General features: G+C 39.0%; 1 protein-coding gene across 3 annotated transcripts in view; it reads left to right on the forward strand.

The window, feature by feature from the left end:
* Positions 1 to 19077, forward strand: part of FCHSD2 (FCH and double SH3 domains 2) — a 316260-nt gene that overhangs the window by 229976 nt on the left and 67207 nt on the right. For 2 of the 3 annotated variants that reach the window (XM_082626728.1, XM_082626727.1), the window contains exon 10: positions 1557 to 1652. In XM_082626728.1, the coding sequence (XP_082482854.1) occupies positions 1557 to 1652 (96 nt within the window). Of the gene's footprint in view, positions 1 to 1556; positions 1653 to 2900; positions 2973 to 19077 lie in introns of all 3 variants that reach the window. The other variant, XM_082626729.1, reaches the window with a different exon arrangement.

A 19077-nucleotide genomic window follows, 5' to 3' on the forward strand; every position in this document is an offset into this window, starting at 1 on the left:
TGGGCCTAGAGCCCATGCTCCGCAACAAGAGAAACTACCTCAATGAGAAGCCCACACACTGCAACGAAGAGTAGACTCCACTCTCCACAACTAGAGAAATCCTGCGTGCAGCAACGAAGAACCAACACAACCAACCAACCAACCAACCAACCAACAAATAAATAAATAAATAAATAAATTTAAAAAGAAAAAAAAAAAGAGCTTTCACAGCTACTCTAGCTTAAAACTGGAATCCAGGAAAAGAAAAAAAAACACATTTCCCTTTGAGAATATGTTTATTCAGCCAGCCTTCCATGATCACATTTTTTCAACCACTCCGTCCTCCATCCCACCCCTTCAGTCTGGATTAAATAGTACCATCTTTTGTGCTCTCCTAGTACATTCTACATACTTTCATAGGGTATTTTAATTGTGTAATCTGTTTAGTTCTCCCAGTTTCTAGATTATAAATTCCTTGAAGATGTTAACTTTGTTTATTCATATTTATTCCTCTGTGTATTCCCCCGCTCTGCTGCATTTAACATTAGGCCTGGTAAGCTCTCTCAGTAAATGGTTGTTGCATGGGGGTGGGGGGTGCAGAGGAGCAATAGAGAATTGGGCTGTGCTGGTAAATAAAATGCACAATATACCTCCTACTTTCTCCATCTCCTGAATGAATTCTTTTCCCAGGACTGCTAAAGTATAGCCACAGAGCTGCTTTAAACTTTTCTTCCTTCTTCTGTCCATCCTCTGGCAGAGGTGCTAATGAGCTGTAATATACTACAAATGAAAGAAGAGTCAAGGGTAAGCAGTGTAGCAAAATAGAAAATGGGTTTCTGCACAATCACATGTTGCTGATTTCCACTCTTTCCCAGAGTATATAATACAATGAATTCTTTTTAGATGACTGTCTTTCTGTGCTATTTGTTTTGATACTTTATGTGTATTAGAATTCCCCTTCTCTATAAATTCCTTTCTAGTCTGTCTTCTTGGTATGCTTTAAGATGGTAATTAGAATACAACCTCCTTAAAAAGGTGGCAAGAAGTACTAGAAAAATACTATTTTGTGTTATGTATAAGGTTATTTGGCAGTTTCCTAGTAGATGGCAATCTCCATAAAGCAAACTTTAAGAGGCCTACAAAACTTTAGAACTGGGAGAGACCTGACAAGCTAATGTGCTTCCCTATTTGCACCCCCACACACCCCCGAGCCCCCCACACACACACACAGCCACACCCACCCCCCACTCCCCACCCCACCCCTGTGTTCAAAAGAATAACATTTTGTGTAATAGCCATCTTTTTGCAGTCTTAAAATAGTGCATATTTTCTAGTCCTCAAATCTGGGCTAGTTTCTAAACTAGTACAGTCCATACTTAGATTCTTGAGAAAATGGGGCACAATGATAACAACTATTATCTAAAATGAAAAAAAAAATTGTAATTTCTTTTTGACCACGTAGTACTGGATGACTGCTCATTTTTGGAAAACAGCAGAATAAAGCTTAAACTTTAAAACACAATTATTGAACATTGTAACCTTATTAAAGACTTAAAGATATTTTATTTTCTCTTTAGGTGGTACGAGACTATAATCTTCAGCTGTTTTTACACGAGAATGCTGTATTTCACAAACCCCAGCCCTTCCAGTTCCAGCCTTGTGACAGTGATACTGTAAGGGAATTCCAGATTTTCATTTCATTTGTCTTTAAGCTATGTTTGTTCTTAAATAACTACTATCCTTGGAATAGACAGACAAAAACTGAGTGTATCTCAATATTATAACAAAACTGTGAGCATGCAGAGAAACTGTGACATTTCTTCTTTCTAAAATGTGACTAACACGCCCAGTATCTTTATGCTAACAACTTTCTGCTTAATAGGGTTAAATCATAAAACAAGTTACTGGAAATCTGAAAACTGAACTGAGGGAAAAAGAAAAAAATACTCAATAAATTTTTTTCAATTCAAATGTAAATTACATACTTTCTATTCATGAAATTCTTCACATGCATACCCTTCCAAAGAAACCAGTGGTTAAGTTTTAACCAGAATAGAATTAATAAATAGAATAATGAATATATGCATACAAATATTTTTACTGGTTTTATTAAAAATTATAGACCCTTTATAATTCCTTTCAGATTTCTTAGAATGTTAAAGTATTAACACAAATGCCAAATTGGCAGTGTTTAAAAAACAATCATTAATCATACATTTTTATCCTTGAGTTTAATATATGAAAGATGATAGCCATTTTTTAATTAAAGAAAAAGAACCAGAATACTAATTTAATAACATTTTTAAAAAGATATTTAACTTCTACAAGTTGAGAAAGCACATGTTGGCATATCTAGCACATTCTCTCAATGCAGGCAAGCCAAGAGGGAAGTCAAGTTGTATTGGTAAAGTCTGTTGGTAAACCTAGAATCAAAACCAGGGGAGTTTATGATATCAGAGTTTAATGGTATCAGTTTAATAGAAACCTTTGCTGGAGATATCTTCATTACTTTTCCTACTAAACTTTAAGTAGCCCTGTTAGTGGCTATATAAAGAAATGTAGGAAATCAGCATTTCCCTCTAGATTATTAACCCTTGCCCTTTATAGTAGCGCCTTTTTTTATCGATCAGCTTTTGCTTAATGACTCGGAGACATTGTCCTGAGGATACAGGGTATGGACAAGTTTGCCAAGCTTGACTTAAAATTGCGACTAATTTGAGATGATTTTATCTTTGCCCATTTTCCTCAAGAAAATCAGAATAATAGTGACTCTCATCTCACTCATCCAAAGCCCAATGACAACCTTAAATCCTTCATTGTTTCTGAACACTGTGCTAAATGTTCTTAGCTGTGTGTCCCTGTTTGCCTTAAAATTCTAACTCTATGCTGTTTTCTGTCCTTGTGCAATCTGTACTGGGCAGAGTTTAAAAGCTGCCCAGCTGGTGGATATTGAGCTCTCCCCTGTCAGTGCTCTGAGAATGACCATAGCTGAGGTATATGGGGGTGTGGGTCAAGGGTGGGAGGGATGGGGTGTGTGTGTTTGCATGCTGATGAAGGGTGGGACCTGGTATATTGGAATGAAAGTTATAAATATATGTGTAAGGGGCTACTGAATGCATAAGCTGGGGCTTTCCATTTTTCCCTTATAAATTAGGGATTTCTTTTCCTCTTTATAGTGAAAAGATTGAGCTTCTCATTTGTCATCTTGTCTGAAGCACCTTAGTTTTCCTCAACAGGAGTGCTGGAAAGAACCTTAGAGCTAACTTACCTTTATTAAAGAGGAAACTGAAGCCTAGAAAGGAAAAGAGGCTTGTCCAGAGTCATACAGTGAATTAATGACACATTAATGTCTTGATTGCAGTTTAATGTTCTTTCCACATGCTACTCTGTTTTCTAAGAAGAAATGTTCAGCACTTGGGGAGCCGTTAATTTTTTCGTAATGGAAAAAGATAAATGCTCACACATTTGTAAAAATCATCCCAGATTGTCAACCACTGAAAAAGTCTTTAGAATAATCATTTTGAAAATGTTTTTACCTGTAAAATTTGTTGTATGTACTTTTTGTTTTGTTGTAGATTAAGTATTCTTACTGCTCACAAAGAATAAAATCCCAAATAATTGTTTTGACTCAGTATGGACTAGTACTGTTCTTTCATATGAGAATGGAACCATTGTTTACTTGCTTTTCTGGTTTCCTTTTGGAAAAGCCTGTCACGGAGAGTGCCAGTCAGTGCCCCATTAACTTACTCCTCCTGCCGGGTAAATGCAGGGCATATAGGAAGCACTAATTGCCGCTATCTTCTGTCGTATTTCTGAAATTGCTATTGTTCCTATCCTATTTTGGAGCATATTTTAATTCAACAGACACTGAGTCCCTACTGCATCTGAGTGCTGATCGTTCAGAGAGAGGCTGAGGATAACTATTACATGTTAAGAGCCTGGACTAGATGAGCTCACTGACATGTACACAAATAAGTAAAATATAATGAAGCAAGTGCTGTATATGATAGAGTGCTCCTGCTGTCCATTGATGGGTACAGTTAATGCATCCTGATATAGTATAATTTTTTTACAAATTTTTTGAGGCATATTTACATATCATATAATTCACCCATTTCAAGTATATTATTCACTGATTTTTAGTAAATTGACCAAATTGTACAACCATCATCACAAGTAAGTTTTAGAACATCATGACCCCAGTAAGATCCCTCACGCCCGTTTACTGTTAATCCCTATTCCCATCCCCTGCCCAGGCAACCTCTAATCTATTTTCTTTCTCTATAGGTTTCCGTTTTCTAGAAATTTCGTATAAATTGAATCATACAATATGTGTTCTCTTATGTCTTGCTTCTTTCACTTAGCATATTTTTGAGGTTCATCTATGTCTTAGAATGTATCAATAGTTTGTACCTTTTTAATTACTGAACAGTGTTATGAATATACCACATTTTGTTTATCTGTTCATCAGTGATAGACATTTAGGTTGTTACCCACTTTTGGCTATTATCAATAATGCCGATATTAACATTTGTGTACAAGTCTTTGTATGAATATGTTTTCAATACTTTTGAGTTGCTGAGTCTTATGGTAAATTTGTTTCACTTTTTAAGAAATTGACAAACTTTTACAAAGTGGCTACCATTTTGTGTTTCTACTACCATTGTATATGGGTTCTTGTTTCTCCACATCTTCACTTCCATTTGTTGTCTCTCTATCTCTTTGCTTATAGCCATCCTAGAGGATGTGAAATAGTATCTCATTGTGGTTTTGATTTGCATTAACCTAATGACTAATGATGTTGAGTATCTTCTAATGAGCTTATTAGTGATTCATATATTTACTTCGGTAAAATGTCTATTCATATCTTTTGTCTTTTTTTATCAGATTGTTTGTCTTCTTAGTATGGATTAGATCTTGAAGATGAATTGAAATTTACTTTGCAGTGATTGAAAAACAACATGCCAGGAAGTGAAAATAACAATTGAAAATAATGAAAATAATAGGTGAAATTCACTGAAGATTTGTTTCATGCTAGATATTTTTCTAATTGCATTGCCTGTATTAACTCATTTAGTCCTCTCAGCAATCCTATATTTTAGGTTCTCTTTTTAATACTCATTTTATAGTCAAGGAAACTATGGTTAAGAAATTTGCTCAAGGCAATATGTTTCAAGTACTATAAAAATGTTTGCATGCTTTGTTCTAATATTCCCATTTTGTAAGGCTCACTCATTTGAAAATAACACACAAGAAGTACCAAAAAAAAAAAAAAAAAGAAAACAAAAAAAATTTGCTCAAGATCACTCAGCTAATAAGTGTTGGAGCCAGAAAAGCTTGAAAGTGCATTACTGTATTTGAAACAGCAAGTAGGTTTGGTATGGTGAAGGTGTTGAACAACACCATAAATGTAGGTTGCAACCAGATTTTGTGTATGAGTTTTACATATGGTAGTATATGGAGAACTGTGGAATGTTTTCAAGTAGGACAGTGATATGATAATTGCAGATGGATTCCCCCTGCAGGACAATATTGTTCCTTAATTTTATTTTGGATTTTATAATTTATATTAGGAACTTTGAACTCCTTATGGATTTAGCACATTCATTTTTTATTCACTCAATAGATATTTATTGTGTATAATTTGTATATACCCTTGCCTTATATAGAGATGAGTAGTCAATAAATATTTGATCTAGATTTAGGTAAGATGCATTCAGGAAAGCCATAGGACTTTTAAAGTCACCACCATGATTAAATGTAACTTATTTTCTTCGGAAGGTTTTCATATATTATCTTAACATTTTAAAAAAAAACTTTTTAATATAACCCATTTCAAATTCCAGTATTTTCCCTACAAAAGTCAAAAATGTCCAGTTGAAAACATACAGTCACAGTATTACCACTGGAATTTAATTAAGGGTTGAAACTATTGCACTTCTTCTTTTTGTGGCTTACCTTTTTTTATCTGCTGGTAAATCAAAATTCCTTTTCATTTTATTTTAATATATGATTATTTTGAGTCATGTTTTAGAATGATATACCAAAAAGAACTGGCCAAAATGATTTTATAAGGTCACAATTATCTATTCTGTGCAGCCATAGAATTAAATTAGGAATCTTAGTTTAACCATAAGATGGTTACAAGTGACAGTGATCAGTGTCAAGTTTCATCTGATGTAGTAATTTAGTAGCTGGCTCATGGTTAATACTGAAATATTTCCATGTCTGTATTTCCATATAGAGTTACTGATTTCTAAAGTATCCTTTCTTTATTCTTCTTTATATCTTCTGGTATCAGATGATACCAGAAAGTCAAAAATCTTTCTAGAAATAGTAAAGTTCACCTTTCTTCACTGAAATAAAAGTTTTTAATACAAGATTGTTCTGAGAAGGATATGGAATGTAGCCTAAATTTTTTAAAATAATTTTTTAAATTAATTAATTTATTTTTTTGGCTGCTTTGGGTCTTCATTGCTGTGCACAGGCTTTCTCTCTAGTTGCAGCAAGCAGGGGGCTACTCTTCGTTGCGGTGCATGGGCTTCGCATTGGGGTGGCTTCTCGTTGCAGAGCACGGGCTCTAGGCACGTGGGCTTTAGTAGTTGTGGCACATGGGCTCAGTAGTTGTGAGAGCAGAAGTAGCCCTGTAGCCTAAAATTTTTATTCCCCCCACCCCCAAAAAAGGTTATTCTGTGAGAGAGAGAATTTATTTATTTATTTTTTTTTTTTTTTTTTTTTTTTTTTTTTTTTTTTTTTTTTTGCGGTACGCGGGCCTCTCACTGTTGTGGCCTCTCCCGTGGCGGAGCACAGGCTGCGGACGCACAGGCTCAGCGGCCATGGCTCACGGGCCCAGCCGCTCCACAGCATGTGGGATCTTCCCAGACCGGGGCACGAACCCGCGTCCCCTGCATTGGCAGGCGGACTCTCAAGCACTGCGCCACCAGGGAAGCCCCCTATTTATTTATTTTAATATTTATTTGGCTGTGCCAGGTCTTCGTTGCCACATGTGGGATCTTCGTTGTGGCGTGTGAGATCTTTTTTAGTTGTGGCATGAGGGCTCTTAGTTGCGGCATGCGGTATCTAGTTCCCTGACCAGGGATGGAACCCAGGCCTCCTGCATTGGGAGCGTAGGGTCTTAACCACTGGACCACCAGGGAAGTCCCAATGAGAGAATTTACATTTATCAGGCTCTCTATGTTGAAGAGTCATTCAGCTGTCACATGGGTCATACTTGTATTAGAGATTCATACAGGTGTTGTACAATGAGAAATCATGGGCTTTGGATTCAAATCCTGGCTGTGCTATGTGCTAGCTGTGTTTATTTATTTATTTATTTATTTACATCTTTATTGGAGTATAATTGCTTTACAATGGTGTGTTAGTTTCTGCTTTATAACAAAGTGAATCAGCTATACATATACATATATCCCCATATCTCTTCCCTCTTGCGTCTCCCTCCCTCCCACCCTCCCTATCCCACCCCTCTAGGTGGTCACAAAGCACCGAGCTGATCTCCCTGTGCTACACGGCTGCTTCCCACTAGCTATCTATTTTACATTTGGTAGTATATATAAGTCCGTGACACTCTCTCACTTCGTCCCAGCTGACCCTTCCCCCTCCCCATGTCCTCAAGTCCATTCTCTAGTAGGTCTGCGTCTTTATTCCTGTCCTGCCCCTAGGTTCTTCATAAACATATGAAAGAATGCTCAACATCATTAATTATTAGAGAAATGCAAATCAAAACTACAGTGAGGTATCACCTCACACCAGTCAGAATGGCCATCATCAAAAAATCTGCAAACAATAAATGCTGGAGAGGGTGTGGAGAAGTGGGAACCCTCTTGCACTATTGGTGGGAATGTAAATTGATACAGCCACTATGGAGAACAGTATGGAGGTTCCTTAAAAAACTAAAAATAGAACTACCATACAACCCAGCAATCCCACTACTGGGCATATACCCTGAGAAAACCATAATTCAAACAGAGACATGTACCACAATGTTCATTGCAACTCTAATTACAATAGCCAGGACATGGAAGCAACCTAAGTGTCCATCAACAGATGAATGGATAAAGAAGATGTGGCACATATGTACAATAGAATATTACTCAGCCATAAAAGGAAACGAAATTGAGTTATTTGTAGTGAGGTGGATGGACCTAGAGTCTCACACAGAGTGAAGTAAGTCAGAAAGAGAAAAACAAATACCGTATGCTAACACATATATATGGAATTTTTTTTAAAAAGGTATGTGTTTATTTTTATTTACATATTTATATATATTTAAGCTCTTTGATTCAGCTTCCTTGTATGAAATGACTATACTTTATTGAGTTTGAAAATTAAACTTGACTCAGTGCCTGGCACATAGTAGATAGAAAATAAATGTTGACAGCCTTTTTTTTTTTTTCTATCCACAAGACAGGCACATTTCATTTTTTTAGGTTGTGCCACTAATTACTATAAGAAATACTAAAATATCAAATATAGAAGACATTACCAAGATTATAAAATATTGCAGTCGGGCTTCCCTGGTGGCGCAGTGGTTGAGAGTCCGCCTGCCGATGCAGGGGACACGGGTTCGTGCCCCGGTCCGGGAAGATCCCACATGCCGCGGAGCGGCTGGGCCCGTGACCCATGGCCGCTGAGCCTGTGCGTCCGGAGCCTGTGCTCCACAATGGGAGAGGCCACAACAGTGAGAGGCCCGCATACCGCAAAAATAAATAAATAAATAAATAAAATAAAATATTGCAGTCATGGCCCCCAGTTCTCAACTCCCTTACTAAGTCTGTCACTGAAAGTCCTTTGGGACTTCTGCTCTGTTTTATTCTACAAGGCATAACTCACCAACCTCTCAGCAGTTTTTAAGGCTAAAAGGCAATCTGTGTGGAATAAAGAGTAGCCAATAGCTAACGATTAGTGTCCATTCTTATTCTTCTTATAAGTACGTGACTTGCCTTGCTCAGCACCTCTCTGCCCTGTGTACATCTCAGTGTGTCTCCCTTCCATTACCAGAACTAGTGATGTGTACCCTTAGGGAGCATTTCCTCACATCCTATGAAAAAGGACAAGGTCAACCTGGGATGGGAAATAATACGAGAAACATGCACGCCCACGAAACTTAGATAAGTATGACCTATACAAGCAGGAAAAACTTAAGGAAACGTTTCCCTCAAACTTCCTGGTGGGGATGAGAAGACCTTTTCCTCTTTACCTTCTCTGAACTGCAAATAATAAGATCTTCACAGATAATGATAAAAGAGCTGAGATTAAATTTCCAACATATGATCTTTTCCTGTTATTTGAACTGCTAGTTCTGATGTTTAATTCTGCCTTCTATAGATTAACAGTTATATTAAGAAGAACACTTGCTGCAATTAGTTTCACTTACGTGGGGCATTTTATGCATCTATTTAAAAATAAGTATTTAACAAAAATGCCCTTGTCTATAAAAGACTATATGGAGTCAATATATCATGCAGAGAATTTACCTGAAAGTTCTGATTGTTACAAGTGGCTCTTTCTGTTGATGGGAATCTTATATTGCATATAGCATTGGCTCATCATCATGAAAGCATTGTGATAGAGAATTTATGAAAAATCCTCCTGATGGGTAAATAGGTACCATCATCCTGTACATATACTGGCAACAGTATCCAAAAATGAAAGACCCTGATTATAGACATGTGTCACTTTCTAGAATCAGCAGTACCTACAGTCAAGTGTTCAAAGGGGTCTAAGTTCTTCAGCCTTTCAAAAAGGACTTACTTTTCACAGAAAACTTACCATCTATATAATCTTTCTCCCAGTCTGGTGCCTTTTCTAGCCATTGAGAGGAATCCAGAGCTTTCCATAGATGCCTTGGTAACGTACTGACATGCAAGGAGCCTGGAAGTTCACTTTTTTTTTAATATACCTTGTGATTATAGCTCTTAAAGCAAAGTCTCTGTTGGAGCTACCAAACTAAAGGTATACTCCTCTTGAGGTTGTTCCATCCAGTCATGCCTCTACATACGTCTAGAGGGTACCAGACACAAGGTTTTTTTGTAATCTTCTGTTTTCATGTCAGGGACATATTCTCCTTTCAGATTTACCTTTGGTATTCTAAGCCAAGACAAGAGAAGGGTATGCCTTTCTCAGAGTTCTCATTAGCTCCTCAGCCCAGCCTTATTGTAATTGTATATCCTCTTCCTCAGTTGTCCAAGGTTTTCCAGAAATGTTCAAAAACTCAAGCAACATTAATTGTCTTCCAGTTTACTCCCCTGAGAAACAAGGCACACTCAACCCAGTTATCCGGATGAGTTGCCACTTCTCTTCTAAGTGAAAGTGCTGCTATCCAAGCATAGTTAAATCAGAATAAGTTAAATTATGTCTCATAAGGAACTGCTACACTTCTCTCCACAAAATATGTGACTTAAAGATCCACGGTCTCGGACTTCCCTGGTGGTCCAGTGGTAGAGACTCCACACATCCACTGCAAGGGGCACGGGTTCCATCCCTGGTTGGGAAAGTTCCACATACTGTGCAGTGTGGCAAAAAAAAAAAAAAAAGATCCACAATCTCCTATCAAAAGCTTTGTCAGTGTGTCTCAAAATTTGGAATCTTTCAGGTTTTAGAAAGGTAATCCATCTGTCATATACTATGTAACACCCTGAGCAGGGGGTGTGGAAGTACTCAGTGATCAAACACAGCATTTTTGCAATAAAAGATTTGAATATTCACATCAAATGAAATAAATGAAAACTATAAATAACCTCTCTTTAGTTAAGTCAAATTTTAGCTCCAAACTTACCAAAAAGAAAAAGAAAAAAAACTTAACGATTTTCAGAGCGTTTTGGTTTTTTGTTTTTTTTTTTTTTTTTTTTTGCGGTATGCGGGCCTCTCCCGTTGCGGAGCACAGGCTCCAGACGCACAGGCTCAGCGGCCATGGCTCACGGGCCCAGCCGCGCCGCGGCATGTGGGATCTTCCCGGACCGGGGCACGAACCCGTGTCCCCTGCATCGGCAGGCGGACTCTCAACCACTGCGCCACCAGGGAAGCCCCTTCAGAGCGTTTTGGATTTCAAAATTACAGGACTGTGAACTTGTATAAACATGAGTGCTAAGAATATAATAGCCTACAAAGATCCAGATGCTTTTTACTTGAAGAGGTCCTTCTGAGAACAAATAATAATTAACTTTCTTAAAATAATTAACAGTGTAGTAGTAAATTTCATAAAGAATAAGTTGGATCAAATATTTAACACAATACATCTCTTATCTACCAGTAAACAAGTAGTGCAGATCCCTTGAATGAGGGTTAATAAGATTGTTCCTGGCATACGATATTAGCATGACAACCTTTCTTAAAAATGGGTTGGAATGCTAGTATTTTACTCTGTTAGTGGTTTTCATTCATCATACATGACTATCTCTTTTCCTCTCTTTCAAATGGTTATATTTTGGTTACAGACTTGAAAAATAATGACTGTGTTTCTTGTGTGAAAATCAGCTTTTCTATCCATACTCACTTTGTCCTTCTGCATGCAGGCTCAGATATCTGTCTGAACATTCTATATATACCCTTAGGCTAACCTTAAAATGAACTGAAATCGTATCTTTGTCTAAGGACAAAACAGTTAAGATGACTTAAAGACTAATATATCAAGAATATATTGGGGCTTCCCGGGTGGCGCAGTGGTTGAGAATCTGCCTGCCAATGCAGGGGACGCGGGTTCGAGCCCTGGTCTGGGAAAATCCCACATGCCGCGGAGCAACTAGGCCCGTGAGCCACAACTGCTGAGCCTGCGCGTCTGGAGCCTGTGCTCCGCAACAAGAGAGGCCGCGATAGTGAGAGGCCCGTGCACCGCAGTGAAGAGTGGCCCCCACTTGCCACAACTAGAGAAAGCCTTCGCACAGAAACGAAGACCCAACACAGCAAAAATAAATAAATAAAAAATTAAAATAAAAAAATATATATATTGGAATGAGCGGGAATTCCCTGATGGTCCAGTGGTTAGGACTCCTCACTTTCACTGCCAAGGGCTTGGGTTCAGTCCCTGGTCAGGGAATTAAGATCTCGCAAGCTGCGCAGCCAAAAAAAAAAAAAAAAAAAAAAACACTCTGTAGTGTAGTTCTTTAATTTAATAACTGTAAATTTTGAAAAGAGTATTTTAATATTACTTTCTAAAAAGATTGGTAATTTTTAAAAACAACATTGCTAGGCTCTGAAAGCCTTCCTAAACTCTTGAAAGAGTTTGGCTTTTGTTTTTCTAAAAACAAAATTAAATCAAAAGATGTCTTTTCTTTTTTTTTTTTTTGGCTGCACCATATGGCTTTCGGCATCTTAGCTCTCTGCCCTCCTGACTAGGGATGGAACCCATGCCCCCTGCAGTGGAAGTGCGGATTCCTAACCACTGGACCGCCAGGAAAGTCCCTAAATCAAAAGATGTCTTAACATTTAAGTAAAAGCCTAGACAAAATTTCATTGAAAAGAAATTTGTATTTTAGCAATGTCTTTTTCAATATTACTATCTCTCTATGTTATCAATATTGGCGTTAGATAAATAGAATAATTAATGAGACAGTATGGTCATATAAAAATAGCAAGGAATCTCAAGAGGTCTCAATACAAGCTCTAGATCCAGCACTTACTGGCTAAGTGGCTTCAGAAAGGCACATACCTTTTTTGAGCCTAGATTTCCATACCTATAAATTGAGAATAGTCCCTATTAGTATTGTTTTGAGAACTAAATGTATGTAAAGCAGTTAGCACAGAGCTTAAATAGTCAATAAATGATACCCCTTTTTAAAATTAACATAGCTTTTTAGTTTTCTAATTATAAAAAAGCATAAAAAAAGTTTTCACCTAAACCCTCACTGTTCATAGGTAACCACTGGTAATATTTTGGTCAATATCCTTCTGAACGTCTCTCTGCAGGTACCTACTTACATAGATGCGGATACACAACTTTGTATAAGTAGATTTAAAATAGACTTGAATTTAAGCTTTTTTTTCTCATTCAGTAGTATATCATAGATATCTAATACCTGCATTATCTATACTCCCTAACCATCTCAGAAATCTGACATCCTGACCTCCCATCAAGTGGTTTGTCTTTATGTTTTTCATCTCCAGTACCTCCTAAAATTATGTCATGAATTTAAAATTCCAAGTAAATTAAAAATATGTTTTAGGAATATTTTTATCATTTTTACAGAGGCTCTTCTGTTCTTGAGTTAGGCGAGGTTCTCAGATAATGCTAAAAAGAAATTTGGAGCTCAGAGCAGTAGCAGTAGAATAGCAAAATTTCTGGGTCTCTTATCCAGAGAAACCTCTGCTTACAGCCAATGCATGAGCCTGTTTGTTCTCTTGAAATTAATTTCAGCACTGGCAAGGATCTGAGATTTCATCTCATCTTCAGATGTCTTGATTTTCAATTGAGAAAGCTGAGGCCCAGAGAGGAAGTTAAGTACATTAGCCAGGATGACACAGCTAGGTTTCTTTGGGAAGTAAATATTATATATGTACAACGTAAATGTATTTGAGGAGTAAATGTACTTCATTTTTAATGGCTACTTTTTTTTTTAACATCTTTATTGGAGTATAATTGCTTTACAATGGTGTGTTAGTTTCTGCTTTATAACAAAGTTAATCAGTTATACATATGTCCCGATATCTCTTCCCTCTTGCGTCTCCCTCCCTCCCACCATCCCTATTCCACCCCTCTAGGTGGTCACAAAGCACCAAGCTGATCTCCCTGTGCTATGTGGCTGCTTCCCACTAGCTATCTACCTTACGTTTGGTAGTGTATATATGTCCATGCCACTCTCTCACTTTGTCCCAACTTAACCCTTCCCCTCCCCGTATCCTCAAGTCCATTCTCTAGTAGGTCTGTGTCTTTATTCCCATCTTGCCCCTAGGTTCTTCATGACCTTTTTTTTTTCTTTAGATTCCATATATATGTGTTAGCATACGATATTTGTTTTTCTCTTCCTGACTTACTTCACTCTGTATGACAGACTCTAGGTCCATCCACCTCACTACAGATAACTCAATTTCATTTCTTTTTATGGCTGAGTAATATTCCGTTGTATATATGTGCCACATCTTCTTTATCCATTCATCTGTCGATGGACACTTAGGTTGCTTCTATGTCCTGGCTATTGTAAATAGAGTTGCAATGAACATTGTGGTACATGACTCTTTTTGAATTATGGTTTTCTCAGGGTATATGCCCAGTAGTGGGATTGCTGGGTCGTATGGTAGTTCTGTTTTTAGTTTTTTAAGGAACCTCCATACTGTTCTCCATAGTGACTGTATCAATTTACATTCCCACCAACAGTGCAAGCGGGTTCCCTCTTCTCCACACCCTCTCCAGCATTTATTGTTTGTAGTTTTTTTGATGATGGCCACTCTGACCAGTGTGAGATGATATCTCATTGTAGTTTTGATTTGCATTTCTCTAATGATTAATGATGTGATTAATGATGTTGAGCATTCTTTCATGTGTTTGTTGGCAATCTGTATATCTTCTTTGAAGAGATGTGTATTTAGGTCTTCTGCCCATTTTTGGATTGGGTTGTTTGTTTTTTTTGATATTGAGCTGCATGAGCTGCTTGTAAATTTTGGAGATTAATCCTTTGTCAATTGCTTCACTTGCAAATATTTTCTCCCATTCTGAGGGTTGTCTTTTCATATTGTTTATGGTTTCCTTTGCTCTGCAAAAGCTTTGAAGTTTCATTAGTTCCCATTTGTTTATTTTTGTTTTTAATTCCATTTCTCTAGGAGGTGGGTCAAAAAGGACCTTGCTGTGATTTCTGTCATAGAGTGTTCTGCCTGTGTTTTCCTCTAAGAGTTTGATAGTGTCTGGCCTTACATTTAGGTCTTTAATCCATTTTGAGTTTACTTTTGTGTATGGTGTTATGGAGTGTTCTAATTTCATTCTTTTACATGGAGCTGTCCAGTTTTCCCAGTACCACTTATTGAAGAGGCTGTCTTTTCTCCACTGTATATTCTTGCAGCCTTTATCAAAGATAAGGTGACCATATGTGTGTGGGTTTATCTCTGGGCCCTCTATCCTGTTCCATTGATGCATATTTCTGTTTTTGTGCCAGTACCATACTGTCTTGATTACTATAGCTTTGTAGTATAGTCTGAAGTCCAGGAGCCTGATTCCTCCAGCTCCATTTTTCTTTCTCAAGATTGCCTTGGCTTTTCGGGGTCTTTTGTGTTTCCATACGAATTGTGGAATTTTTTGTTCTAGTTCTGTGAAAAATGCCAGTGGTAGTTTGATATGGATTGCACTGAATCTGTAGATTGCTTTGGGTAATATAGTTATTTTCACAGTGTTGATTCTTCCAATCCAAGAACATGGTATATCTCTCCATTTGTTTGTATCATCTTTAATTTCTTTCATCGGTGTCTTATAATTTTCTGCATACAGGGCTTTTGTCTCCTTAAGTAGGTTTATTCCTAGATATTTTATTCTTTTTGTTGCAGTGGTAAATGGGAGTGTTTTCTTAATTTCACTTTCAGATTTTTCATCATTAGTGTATAGGAATGCAAGAGATTTCTGTGCATTAATTTTGTATCCTGCTACTTTACCAAATTCATTGATTAGCTCCAGTAGTTTTCTGGTAGCATCTTTAGGATTCTCTATGTATAGTATCATGTCATCTGCAAACAGTGACAGCTTTACTTCTTCTTTTCCGATTTGGATTCCTTTTATTTCTTTTTCTTCTCTGATTGCTGTGGGTAAAACTTCACAAAACTATGTTGAATAATAGTGGTGAGAGTGGGCAACCTTGTCTTGTTCCTGATCTTAGAGGAAATGGTTTCAGTTTTTCACCATTGAGGATGATGTTGGCTGTGGGTTTGTCATATATGGCCTTTATTATGTTGAGGAAAGTTCCCTCTATGCCTACTTTCTGGAGGGTTATCATAAATGGGTGTTGAATTTTGTCGAAAGCTTTCTCTGCATCTATTGAGATGATCATATGGTTTTTCTCCTTCAGTTTGTTAATATGGTATATCACATTGATTTGTATATATTGAAGAATCCTTGCATTCCTGGAATAAACTCCACTTGATCATGGTGTATGATCCTTTTAATGTGCTGTTGGATTCTGCTTGCTAGTATTTTGTTGAGGATTTTTGCATCTATGTTCATCAGTGATATTGTCCTGTAGTTTTCTTTCTTTGTGACATCTTTGTCTGGTTTTGGTATTAGGGTGATGGTGGCCTCATAGAATGAGTTTGGGAGTGTTCCTCCCTCTGCTATATTTTGGAAGAGTTTGAGAAGGATAGGTGTTAGCTCTTCTGTAAATGTTTGATAGAATTCGCCTGTGAAGCCGTCTGGTCCTGGGCTTTTGTTTGTTGGAAGATTTTTTTTGCGGTACGTGGGCCTCTCACTGTTGTGGCCTCTTCCGTTGCGGAGCACAGGCTCCGGAGGCGCAGGCTCAGCGGCCATGGCTCATGGGCCCAGCCGCTCCGCGGCATGTGGGATCTTCCTGGACCAGGGCACGAACCCATGTCCCCTGCATGGGCAGGCGGACTCTCAACCACTGCGCCACCAGGGAAGCCCTGCTTTTTAAAGAACAAATAAATTTCATAAAATAAAATGTATAAAAATTCCTTAATTGGGAGATTCAAAAAAAAATTCCTTCCTTAGTCATCCATTTTGAGTGGATTTTGTAGTGAGAATTTAAACACGAAGAAAGAGACCTTTTATTTTACAAGTGGGAGAGGGATCTCAATCCTCAAGTGAGCTTTGAGAACCTGTATTAAAATGCATGGTTCTCAATAAATTAGTCCCCTTTCACCTCTGTTCATTCTGTTCTTCCCTAAACAAAATACTTTCCTTCATCTATTAGAAACTGATTCTAATTCAGTATGTTTATTTTCTTGTCCCTCTGAAGGCACCATTCTAATAATCTGGTGGCCTGTCCCTCACTTTAGGTTATATGTTTATCAGCCTTTACTGAGGGCATTCTGTGTACTATTAGGCGTGGTGCTGGATGCCAGGAAATGTATCCTTTCGAGGCCTCAGATTGCCTAAACACAAATAGGAAACATACATGCAGCAGTCACAGTATAATGTGATGTTGACCTGACAGTAGCCACTCAGTAGATGTCTAACAAATTAATAAATTAATATAATGGAGATAAGTCTAAAGTGAAGGAGCCACTGAGTCTCTCTGGGAATGTCAGGGAAGATTTCACAGAGAACAGGGACTTGAACTGAGATTTGATGAATAACTAGGAATTTGTCTGTGGACAAAAAAATATAGGGGAGTTATTCCAACCAGAGGGAACAGTACTCAAAAGCATAGGCTTGTGTTTGGATTGACATTTATTTTCCAGGAAAAGACCTATCTGCTTCTGAAATTTTTTATTAAAGCTTGTATGATTTTTGAAATCTGATGTTTCCAAAGTTTTCAAGAATCACATTTAGTTGACCTAACTTATCAAATAACCCAAACTGACAGACTAATAAAAAACTACCTAATCTACATTTAGAAGTCGATAGGAAATTCCTTTTATAGCATTTGTCTTCAGTTTGTAATTTATTTGAATTATTTTTGTGCTACTATTACTCTGAGAATTGTTATAATATATGCCTCTTTAAAAATAATCAAGTTAAGAGACTTCCGGGTAAGATGGCGGAAGAGTAAGACGCGGAGATCACCTTCCTCCCCACGGGTACACCAGAAATACAGCTACACGTGGAAGAACTCCTACAGAACACCTACTGAATGCTGGCAGAAGACCCCAGACCTCCCAAAAGGCAAGAAACTCCCCACATACCTGGGTAGGGCAAAGCGGAGAGATTCCCGCACAGAGGATCGGTGCCGAGCGGCACTCACCAGCCCGAGAGGCTTTATCTGCTCGCCCGCCAGGGTGGGTGGCGCTGGAAGCTGAGGCTCGGGCTTCGGTCAGAGAGCAGGGAGAGGACTGGGGCTGGTGGCGAGAACTCAGCGTGAAGGGGGCTAATGTGCCACAGCTAGCCGGCAGGGAGTCCGGGAAAACTCTGGAGCTGCCGAAGAGGCAAGAGACTTTTTCTTCCCTCTTGGTTTCCTGGTGCGCGAGGAGAGGGGATTAAGAGCGCTGCTTAAAGCGGCTCCACAGACGGGCGCGAGTCAAGACTGAAAGCGCGGAGCCCAGTGACGGGCGCGGGACGCTGGGGCTGCTGCTACCGCCGCCAAGAAGCCTGTGTGCGAGCGCAGGTCACTGTCCACACCGCCCTTCCGGGAGCCTGTGCAGCCTGCCACTGCCGGGGTCCCGGGATCCAGGGGCGGCTTCCCTGGGAGAACGCACGGCGCGCCTCGGGCTGGTGCAACGTCACGCCGACCTCTGCCGCTGCAGGCTCGCCCCTCACTCTGTGCCCCTCCCTCCCGCCCGGCCTGAGTGAGCCAGAGTCCCCGAAGAGGCTGCTCCTTTAACCCTGTCCTGTCTGAGCGAAGAACAGACGCCCTCCGGCGACCTACACGCAGAGGCGGGGCCAAATCCAAAGCTGAGACCCAGGAGCTGTGAGAACAAAGAAGAGAAAGGGAAACCTCTCCCAGCAGCCTCAGAAGCAGCGGATTAAAGCTCCACAATCAACTTCATGTACCCTGCATCTGTGGAATACATGAATAGACAACAAATCATCCCAAATTGAGGAGCCAGGAGTCAGTGCTGTGCTTCTGAGGTGGGAGAGCCAACTTCAGGACACTGGTCCACAAGAGACCTCCCAGCTCCACATAATATCAAACGGCGAAAATCTTCCAGAGATCTCCATCTCAACACCAGCACCCAGCTTCACTCAACGACCAGCAAGCTACAGTGCTGGACACCCTATGCCAAACAACTAGCAAGACAGGAACACAACGCCACCCATTAGCAGAGAGGTGGCCTAAAATCATAAAAAGTCCGCAGACACCCCAAAACACACCACCAGACGTGGACCTGCCCACCAGAAAGACAAGATCCAGCCTCATCCACCAGAGCACAGGCACTAGTACCCTCCACCAGGAAGCCTACACAACCCACTAAACCAACCTTAGCCACTGGGGACAGACACCAAAAACAACGGGAACTACGAACCTGCAGCCTGCAAAAAGGAGACCCCAAACA

This window comes from Mesoplodon mirus, assembly GCF_964341445.2.
Source record: "Mesoplodon mirus genome assembly, chromosome: 7".
Classification (NCBI taxonomy): Eukaryota; Metazoa; Chordata; class Mammalia; order Artiodactyla; family Ziphiidae; genus Mesoplodon; species Mesoplodon mirus.